The sequence below is a fragment of the Panicum hallii genome, chromosome 7 (genome assembly GCF_002211085.1).
Source record: "Panicum hallii strain FIL2 chromosome 7, PHallii_v3.1, whole genome shotgun sequence".
Taxonomy (NCBI): domain Eukaryota; kingdom Viridiplantae; phylum Streptophyta; class Magnoliopsida; order Poales; family Poaceae; genus Panicum; species Panicum hallii.
The window spans coordinates 47,172,573-47,182,354 of record NC_038048.1 but is presented as its reverse complement, the minus strand read 5'-3'; the positions used below and the strand labels follow the sequence as shown (position 1 = coordinate 47,182,354).

At 44.4% G+C, this 9,782-nt stretch overlaps 1 protein-coding gene across 1 annotated transcript; it reads right to left on the bottom strand.

Annotated features, from left to right (window-relative positions):
• Positions 1 to 48: 48 nt before the first annotated feature.
• LOC112901373 lies at positions 49 to 910 on the bottom strand. The gene has a single exon (XM_025970267.1). The coding sequence runs from the start codon at positions 711 to 713 to the stop codon at positions 261 to 263; it is 453 nt and encodes a 150-aa protein (XP_025826052.1). The 5' UTR covers positions 714 to 910; the 3' UTR covers positions 49 to 260.
• Between the last annotated feature and the right edge of the window lie 8,872 nt (positions 911 to 9,782).

Genomic DNA, 9,782 nt, shown 5'->3' with positions numbered 1-9,782 from the left:
TTGGCACCAAGATTATCCATCACGCGGTCGACCCGCTAATCGCAACACCAAGCCTTCGCACAAAACTGTAACCCAAACAAACGATAGACACCAGAGGGGTGCGCATGCAGCAAGTGCCCCTCCTTATTCCCTCCATCTACTACAGCATTGACACTCCCAGACCTAATCAAGAGTTGAAAGACACAGACACGCAACGCCACGCTCAAACTGACTTCACCACGGAACTGAAGGGCTGGATCGAGAGATCTCGGCCATGGCTCCTAGCAGGTGGGGACACAGGACTTGGTGCACTTGGCGGCGCACTTGCTGTGCGCCGAGAGCGTGCAGCCCTTGCCGCAGAGCAGCTTCTTCTTGTGGCACTCCTCCTTGGTGAGGCAACTCTTGCTCTGCTTCTCGCCCTCCTTGCTGCTCCCTTCCTCCTTCCCGTGCTCGCCGCTCCCCGACGAGCTCTGGTCGTCGCCCTGCGTGGCCACGCCGCCGCCCGGCTGCTCCTCAAGCGGCCTCGCCAGCGTGTCCTTCTCCGCCCAGATGGCCGCCAGCGTCGCGCCCTCCGCGGCCAGCAGGCGCGTGGCTTCCTCGAGGTGCGCGTCGCTCGGGATGCTCCGCTTGTCCTGCTGGCGCGCCTCGAATGGCGAGGCCGCCGGCGAGGTGGCGCTGGCCGCCACGGCGAGCGCGAGGAGCAGTGACGCCGCGATGCAGCAAGAGCGAGGCATCGCTGCAGCTAGAGCTAGCTTCTCGATCAATATTCAACACAGATCTTTTTCTAGTGTGTTTTTGGCTGCGAGATTGAGTTCGTGCGTATTTGTAGTGCTACGTTCGTGATCTGGGCAGCGACCAGGGCATGCCTCAACTAATTATGCCGGTTGGGTAAGAGGCGCCAACCGCGTGCTCGTGATCGAGGGAGCATGGATAGATGACGTGGTTCAGAATTGTTGCCTTCCTAATTATTAGTAGCATAGGGAGAGGGAAGCGAATATAATGGCATGAAAGCAACTTAATCCAAGCAATTTTCTTACGACGCTTTTATATATTAAAAAGTCCTGGATGGAGCCATGTTGGGTTCCAACTTCCAACCGATCGAACAAAATACGGCGCAATGCCCGCGAAGGTAACGCGTCGATTTTATCTTTTAAAAAAACTTAAAACATTTACTCTATGCATTGGTGCACAAGTTATGTTTCTAAAAATCATTAAATTCAAATACATTTACATGATCGCAAAAAATTGACAAATATAACTTCAAAAGAAAATTTGAGCATGGGCACACGTTGATAGTAAAATAAAAACAAATCAAAAATAAGTTTCCATACATGTAAAGAGTAGGCATCGTATATTTCAATAACCAGTAACTATAATTAATAAAACTAAGTAGCATGAACTACGTAGATCCACCTAATCATAAAATATTATGATACAAGCTATAACTATCACAAAGAGATAGCGCAACCATGGGCACTTATACTTCTCAATCCCTTTATGCTATTATTAATTTTAGAGGTGTAACCCTTCTGTTTATCCCTGCCATTTGGAAGCTTAAAATCCCACCGAGAATTCATGTCTTCCTGTGGCTGCTCTCCCATAACAAGATAATGACCATTGAAAATCTGTTGAAAAGAGGTATTTCTAAGCCTGAAGCTTGTCTGTTATCCTCTGATAATGAATCTGTTAATCACCTCTTTTTCGATTGTGTGGTTGCTAAGAGAATGTGGAGCTATGTTGAGTGCTTCTTTGGTTACACAATTTATAATTATGAGAGCTTGGCCTCTAAATGGCTAACTGGAAAAACTTCAGATTGTCTCAACATCTCTGCAGGAGTCCTATGGGGGCTATGGCTTACTCGAAATGATATGGTTTTCCGTGGTAATCCTTGGCAGGACATAAAAATGGTGCTAAGAGGACCTGGAGATGCATGTCAACTTGAAAATTGACGTACAAAGGAGTCTCAAAGGTGGCAAAGCTAGATGCAAAAGTGCACTCAAAGGTGGAGGCACTTGAATTAGCACAAAAGAAGATGAAGAAGTAGATGGAGAATGGTTTTGTCAGAGCAGAAGAGACTATGGGTGCCATGTCACGTGGACTTCAAGAATTAGAAAAAAGGTGGAGGCACTTGAAGAAGTACAAAACATGAAGGACCTGGCCAAAAAGGACAGAGGGTGGACAGAGGGTGTGTGCCCTGGAAGATGCAATGGCAAAACTAGAAACCAAGGTGACTGCAATTGAAAAGCTAAGGTGTTCCCTGGAAGTTGAGGTTGGAACTTCCAAACAAAAGATCAATGCCATGGCAGATGTAGTGGCAAAACTAGAAGCAAAGGTGGCTGAGCTTGTGCCAAAGAAAAGAAGATTTTTTGGTTTGTAAATAAGTAGGTTTATGCTGTACTGGGGCCAATGGAACTTGAATGATGTACTGGGTGTGGATGTGTACTGGATGTGTGATGATGCGAACCTGTTATCTATATCTGTCTCCTATGTTGATGTAAACGTGTTACTAAATATATATGTATGTCTCCTATGTCTAAACCTATGTCTAAATATATATGATGCATCTGGATGATATGTGCATCTGAGCAGACATGAGATGAGGTGTTTTATGTGATTTTGAGAGAAACACATAGGAGATGCGGGTCAACAAAGCTGCATCACCTATAATTGATTACAGAATTTACTCTCCAGAGTTGCAGATTGCTCAGAACCTTACTGTGATCTTCACTTTCACTTTCAGATACAAATCAATATAAGATACATCCCACATATCTTACATAAACCATCTTACAAATTTGAGACATGCCAAATTACAATACTTGAGACCTAACTTATCTTACATAAAATTTATACATAAGTTATCTTACAAATTTGAGACCTAACTACTCTTAGAACTTATCTTACACTTTATATGACAAATTTGGGACATGCCAAATATCTTACAAATTTCATATTACAAATTTCACACATACATGCACCATCTTTTTTTGCCTTGACATTTTTGCCTTGTTTTGCGGCCTTTTGACTTGTTGACCCCTTTATCCTTCTGGCCACTTCGTAAGTAAGGAGGTATCTCGCTTTCAAGGATCATACGGAGGTTGCAGCTACCAAATGGAGGGACTTCGTCAAATTGATTGTACTCCTCCTCATCCACGACATTTTCGACACCCACTGCCCGTCTTTTCCCCGGGAGCACCACATGCTGTTTCTTGTTCCTCGTGTCGGGCACATAAAAGACTTGGCAACTTGAACCACAAGTACAAATGACTCTTCCTTGTATCCAAATTCTCGAGGTCGATAGTTGTGAACCCATACGGGTCTTTCATGACACCCTTTGCGCTTTGAACCCAGTGGCACCTCAAAACTGGCACCTTAAAGTCTGAATAATTGAGCTCCCATATATCCTCCATCTGGCCATAGTATGCTATCTTCTCATCGTCGGTGTCAACAGCATCTATATGCACACCGCTATTTTGGTATATGGTTTTCTTGTCTTAGGTGGTGGTATAGAATGTGTAGTCATTTATATCATTGTCTCAAGGAGAACCATTGTCTCGAGCAAGTTCTTTTCTAGCTGATCGAGTGAGTCCTCACCAATCACCTTCTGAGAGATTGCACTGAAGAAGAAGCACAAGCTCATGATAGCCATCTGTACTTTTTCCGGCAGTATGTTCCTAACAGCAACAAGAAGCACTGTAGTGAGCATGACATCGCAGTCATGAGCTTTCATGGGGAGAAATTTCTGCTCTTTCGCGTGCATAAGTTTTTGGATGTTTGATGAATAGCGAGAAGGAACTTTGACAGTACGAAGGAAGTCACACAATTCCTTCTTATCTTCGTTGGTTAGATTTATGGCACATGCTGGAGCCTGGGTACTGGTGCCGTCATGACGAAGCTCAGGTCTTATGCCCAACTCTTCCAGGTCCTTTCTTGCATTTTCATGGTCCTTGGTTTTATGCTTGTCGTTCATGAGTGTCCCAAGTAAGCTGCCACAGATATTCTTTTTCACATGCATGGCATCAATATTGTGGTGGATGGCTAGGTCTTCCCAATAAGGTAGCTCCCATAGAATTGACTTCTTTTCCACCTTTCCTTTTGATCATTTCCTTTATTGCATTTTCGCTTTCCAAGGGTCCTGCCTTTCTTCCCATGGGCGGCGGGGAGATCCTTGACCTGGCAGAAGATATTTTTGCTATTAAAATGCCTTGGAGGATCTCTTGTCTCCCTTGTGCCATCAAATTGACGTTTTATGTTTCGATAGGCATGGGATTTGGGAAGGAAACGCTGATGACGCACGTACACCTATTTCTTTGAGTTGTTCAACCAAATTGTCCCCGTGTCATCTAGGCAATGAGCGCAATCTTTTTCCCCTTCACATTATCCGGACACGGAATGACGACCCGGTAGATTAGTAATCATGCAGAACAACAAGCCACAAAGTCTGAAGGGTTCCCTATTGTACCCGTCGTACCTTCTAACCAAAGTATTTTGAGATCATCCACAAGAGGTCTCAGATACACATCGATGTCAATCCCTAGCTGATGTGGACCTAAGATGACAATCGACATCATCACAAGAGGTCTCAGATACACATCAATATCAATCCCTAGCTGATGTGGACCTGAGATGAGAATCGACATCATCATATATTTCCTCTTGTTACACCGCCATGGCGGAAGATTGTAGATCGATATCAATACTGGCCAAACGCTATGCGAGTTGCTCATCTGACCAAACGGGTTATCCCATCTGTGCTTAGTGTAAATCGAAGACTCCTTAGGTCATCTGAAGACTGTTTATAATTACAATCAAGGTTGTGCCATTATGTTAAATCTGCCGGGTGGCGTATATAATTACCTATCTTGCGGCCTTCCTCGTGCCAACGGAAGAGCTCTGCATCCTTGCTTGATGCAAACAAACGCCTCAGGCAAGGAATTAATGGGAAATACCATGCTACCTTCCGAGGAGCTCCGTGCACCCTTTCCTCATCACCCCCGTCATTCCTTCATTTGTATCGAGGGGCTTCACACTCTGGGCATTCAGTGAGATCTGCAAGGTCACCGCAGAATAGGACGCAGTCGTTCTTACATGTATGGATTTTTATAACTTCCATTCCCAAAAGGCAAATAGTCTGCTTCACCTCATAAGTGGTCATGGGTAACTCATTCTCCTCCGAAGCATGTCCCTTAGCAAGTCTAACATTGCCTTGAAGCCGCGATCGGTCCAATGATGGGTGGCCTTTAGCAGGAGAAGCTTAAGTGATGTGAAGAGTTTTGACCACTTTTCCTTGCAGCCCGGATACAATGGGATCTTCATATCTCTCACCATCTTTTGCAGTTTCGCAAACTCCACACTAGTGTACCCATCATACGACATTGCATCGCGCACCATCTCCTCCATTTTGTTAGCTATGTTGACATAATTTTCGCCAATATCAATAAGCTCGTCCTCACTCATATCATGTCCTGCAATCTGATTATCACACTCCGATTCATCATTTTGGCAGGTAGGACTGTCAAAGAGCCTTTCATCACCATCCTGGCAAGCTGTTTGCTGACTGGCGGAGATTTCTTCAACCATAGGACCGCCATGCATGTCTTGATCATTAACACCCTCCTCTCCGTGCTGGTTCCAACACAAGTAGTCATCCATGAATCACCGGATGATGAGATGAGCGTGCACATGCAATGAACTCGAGAAATTTCTCATGTTCTCACAATCAATGCATGGACAACACATGGTAGACAAGCGCCGGTTCAAATTGTTCGCCTCCGCTGCGCTAATGAATGACTTACCACTTAGATACTCTTCACAAGTACGGTTTTCAAGATACATCCACCTTTGCTCCGCCATCTACATTGTTAAACAAGAAACATATCGATATCCAAGCAAAATGAATACAAGTCATGACAAATGGGCCTAAAACACTAGAACATGAACAAATGGGCCTAAAATTGCATTTGGACCTCAAGTCAGCCTAAAACACTAGAACATGGGCTTAAAATTGCATTTGGAGCTCAGTTATGAAAAGAAAAGCCTCACCTTCTTAGCTTTCAGAGCCCGGGATGCCGGTGGTGGCATAGGAGGAGGTCGGGATGCCTGCAGCGGCCCCGGACGAGCTAGATCGTCAACAGCCCTGCGTGGGCAGCAGCAGACCTAGCTCTTGCTGAGCGTGGATGGCGAGGAGCGAGGTGCCGGCAGGATTGGAGCCTCGCCATGCATGCCGGCGAGGAGCTAGGGTTGGAGGCATGTGCCACCGGCTGGCCGCAGCACGCAAGCGCAGACAACTGCGAGGGAGCGAGACGCGGGCAGGGAGTGGAGACTCGCCACGCCGGCGAGGAGCTGAGCGAGGGGAGGGGCGGATCGGAGGTATGTGCCGCCGGCCCGGGCCACAGCACGCACGCAAAGATGACGCCGGCGAGGCTAGCGAGACGCGCGGGTAGGAGCGCTCGCGACCACGCCGACGAGGAGCGAGGGGAGGAGGAGGTGTGCTGCCGGCCGGCCGCAGCACGCATGCGCAACCGACGGCGAGGAGCGAGGGGCGGGCTGGAGCAATCGCCCGTGGCATCCAGCCGGAACAGTATCAGACAGAGCAGTGTCTTCCGTAGGATTCCCCCCCCCCCCCCAAAAAAAAAGAATCACAAAAGCTAGTACGCATTCTGGAAAGGTCACTTTATTATCAGCTAGAAAGCTTCTTAAATATCAATATTGAATTGGGTTGCGAGTTCCTTGTAATTTTTTTAGTTTCAAAAACTCCTACGTTTTCCTATCGTGCAAACCGGGTGCAACTTTGCCCGTTTCAGCTGATATGATTAGTCGATAAGGATGCGGTTGGTGGTCTGAACTGCCGGATCGATTAGCCTTGTGAAGGTGCCAGGAGGGACGTTCAAAACATTTGCATCAAGCAGAGAGAAAGAGAAGGGATCGGAAATCCCTTGTACGGACCTGTAGCTGAAGGATTCCGTTGCCTCGTCGTATTAGAAATTATTTTTTATTTCTTTTGGGAACAGAACACAATCGGACACGAGTCGCCAGAGGACAGTTTCGAGCTCTAGTCCGATTCGTATGGTAATAAAGGTGCCACCGGAGCACCAGATCATACGTACCCCGGCCCCTTAGCTTGTTCTTTCAAGAGGCCGGCATCTAGCACGAAGGCGTTTTTTTGTACAATTGCTTTGATCGATTGTGCTTGTGCCCTCAAACAGATCGACTACCAGGCACGGCACTAATAAGCGCATGCATGGCGTTCTATTACAGGTGCCTCTCTCTCGCTCTCTCTGGTTTTGGATTGGCATATCTTTTCTCTCTCTCGAAAAGATGTCACATCTCTTTTTATTTACTTCTCCCTACATGCATGCATCTCTAGCATATACATCAATCGATCAATCAATCCCAATAATGCATGCAGGAAAACACAAAAGTTAGCAAGATTCCAGTTTATGGCTACACGCGAAGGTCGATTTACGCTCTGCCGACATGATGAGTATGGCATCTCAGACGTGAAGAAGAGAGTCATGCTCAAAAAAACGTACGTGTACCGTGAATGTATCTTGCGCCTCAGGGCACGAAAAATCACAGCAGAATACTATTCGTTGAAGCAGCGGGGCCTTTTCAGCTGGGCAGCCTACAAAGAGCATCGAGAAAGTATCCAAAACTCATTCGCTTTTCTTCGCCGTGCGCTTGCAAGATATACAGCTCGTCGCATAGAAGCTGGTTTCTTCTACATGTATGCACATCCACACGAACACTCCGTTTACGTAATGAGTCCCCTGCACACTATGCCTCGCAAGGAAGCTTTGAAGAAAGTAAAACGTCTTCGGAGGAGGAGGCAACATTATGCGGCCCGCGCAAGCAGTATCGCCATCACTTCTCCTAGTACTGTACAGGGATCCAATTTCTTCGCACTTGGGAGCATAGGAGAACGTAGTAGGTTGATACAAATATTCTCGCTATACTCTTTTGTGATAATTTTAGCTTGGATGATAGTTTATTTGTAATTTCATTGGTGAAAAGAAAAAGGTGCACGGCGGCAATGGTACTTGTTACTGTATAGTAGAGTTGAGTGCAGGTTAGTTGGGATCAATAGGATGGTTTAATTACTTTCCTTAAGTACATTGTTCATGTTTATGTTTGCTAATCTGGTCGATTTTCCTTTTAAATTAAAGGCCTATATATATATATATATGTTGGTGATATATATGATTCATGGAAGAAGGTTATCTTCAAAACCTTTTTTTCTACATAATTAAACAGACTTTGCTCAACATGGATGGGTTGTTGGATCTGAGCCAAACATAAAACACAAGTCTTCGGTTCACACTTGGTTACGTTGGCCATGAACCAATGCAAGGACTCGGCAACTGCTCGATCTCTACTGTGTGAGCCACAATGGCCCCTTGTACGTTCGATCCCACTCCTAAGAGGCTAAGAAGTTCATACAGGGTTAGTTCTCCATCTCTTTTCAACAAAACTGGACGACCCAACTAGGTTTCACCCGGCCCGTTCAGGGTCCCTGATTTCGATCAAATCATTACGAATCAGGCAGGCATTGTTTTCAATTTAAACGAAACTGGTAGAAAACAGATCGAGTAGTAAATCAAATGAAAACCAGTAGTGGGCTAGAACGACGACGAACTCGAGAGCATGAGGCCACCCACCACCGCCGGTGACCACTCCGATCAGGCATCCAGAGCCCAGACGCCGGCGGCCACAACCAATAACATAATACTGCACCTGAAAAGCTCACATTTGCCTTGTTTTGTTTGCACATTTGGAAAGGAATGAGGGTAAGTTTGGAGTGGACAAAAAGGCACACAAATGAGGATTGGGTATTTTAGAATTTAGATGGTGGCAGGGGCAGTGGAAAATAAAATACAGTCAGCCCCTATGCATTGCGGTTAGGATCAACAAGTTCAAAACAATAGTCTTGGCGCGGCCAGACTGTACATCGCCTGTGCTACAAATTTGATTGTCATCATTGAAGAGACCGCTACAATAAATTGGCCCAATATCATTCTTGTCCATACGGATCACCCACCAACTTGCATGTAGCTGTTAAAAAAAAGATGGACTCACATGCGTGACAATACATGATGACCCTCTGCATGCATGCATGATCTGTTGTTTATTTCTTAAGATGCACATGCAAACACAACATATAACGACCTCTGCATGCATGGGATGGGAGGCGGCAAATAGGAAAGGATTTTTGTTCTTCTTTATATTTTTTTATTTTCTATTCTTATTTTTTCTATTTTTTCATCCAACTTTTTTTTCTTTATCTAATATTTTCCTTTTTCTATTTTTTTCTTCCAACTTTTTCTTATAATCCTTTGATGTATATTATTTATTTCTATTTTTATTTTTTCTTTCTAATTCTAAATCTCACATGGATATTCATTCTTGAAATAATATTTTTTTATAATCTATACTAATTTATTCGTATTCTAGGATGATCAGTTAGTCCGTGAAATAATGTATTTATAGTTGTATATTATCTTGTTTACCATGAAATAATCTTTTTTTACAATCTATACTAATTTGTTAGCATTCTAGGATGATTATTTAGTCTGTGAAATAATGTATTTATAGTTATCTCCTTTTTGTTTTTGTTTTCTTTTCCTTTCTTTTATTTTATAGTTGTATATTATCTTGTTTGCCATGAAATATTTTCTTTTGATGAACTACCGTGAAATATTTCATTCTTTTGCTTCTTATTTCACTATTTTTTATTTAGCTAAAGTTTTTTTATTTTTTTATTTAGTGTTGTTGACTCAGTCCGTTGATAGACTTCATTCTTCTTC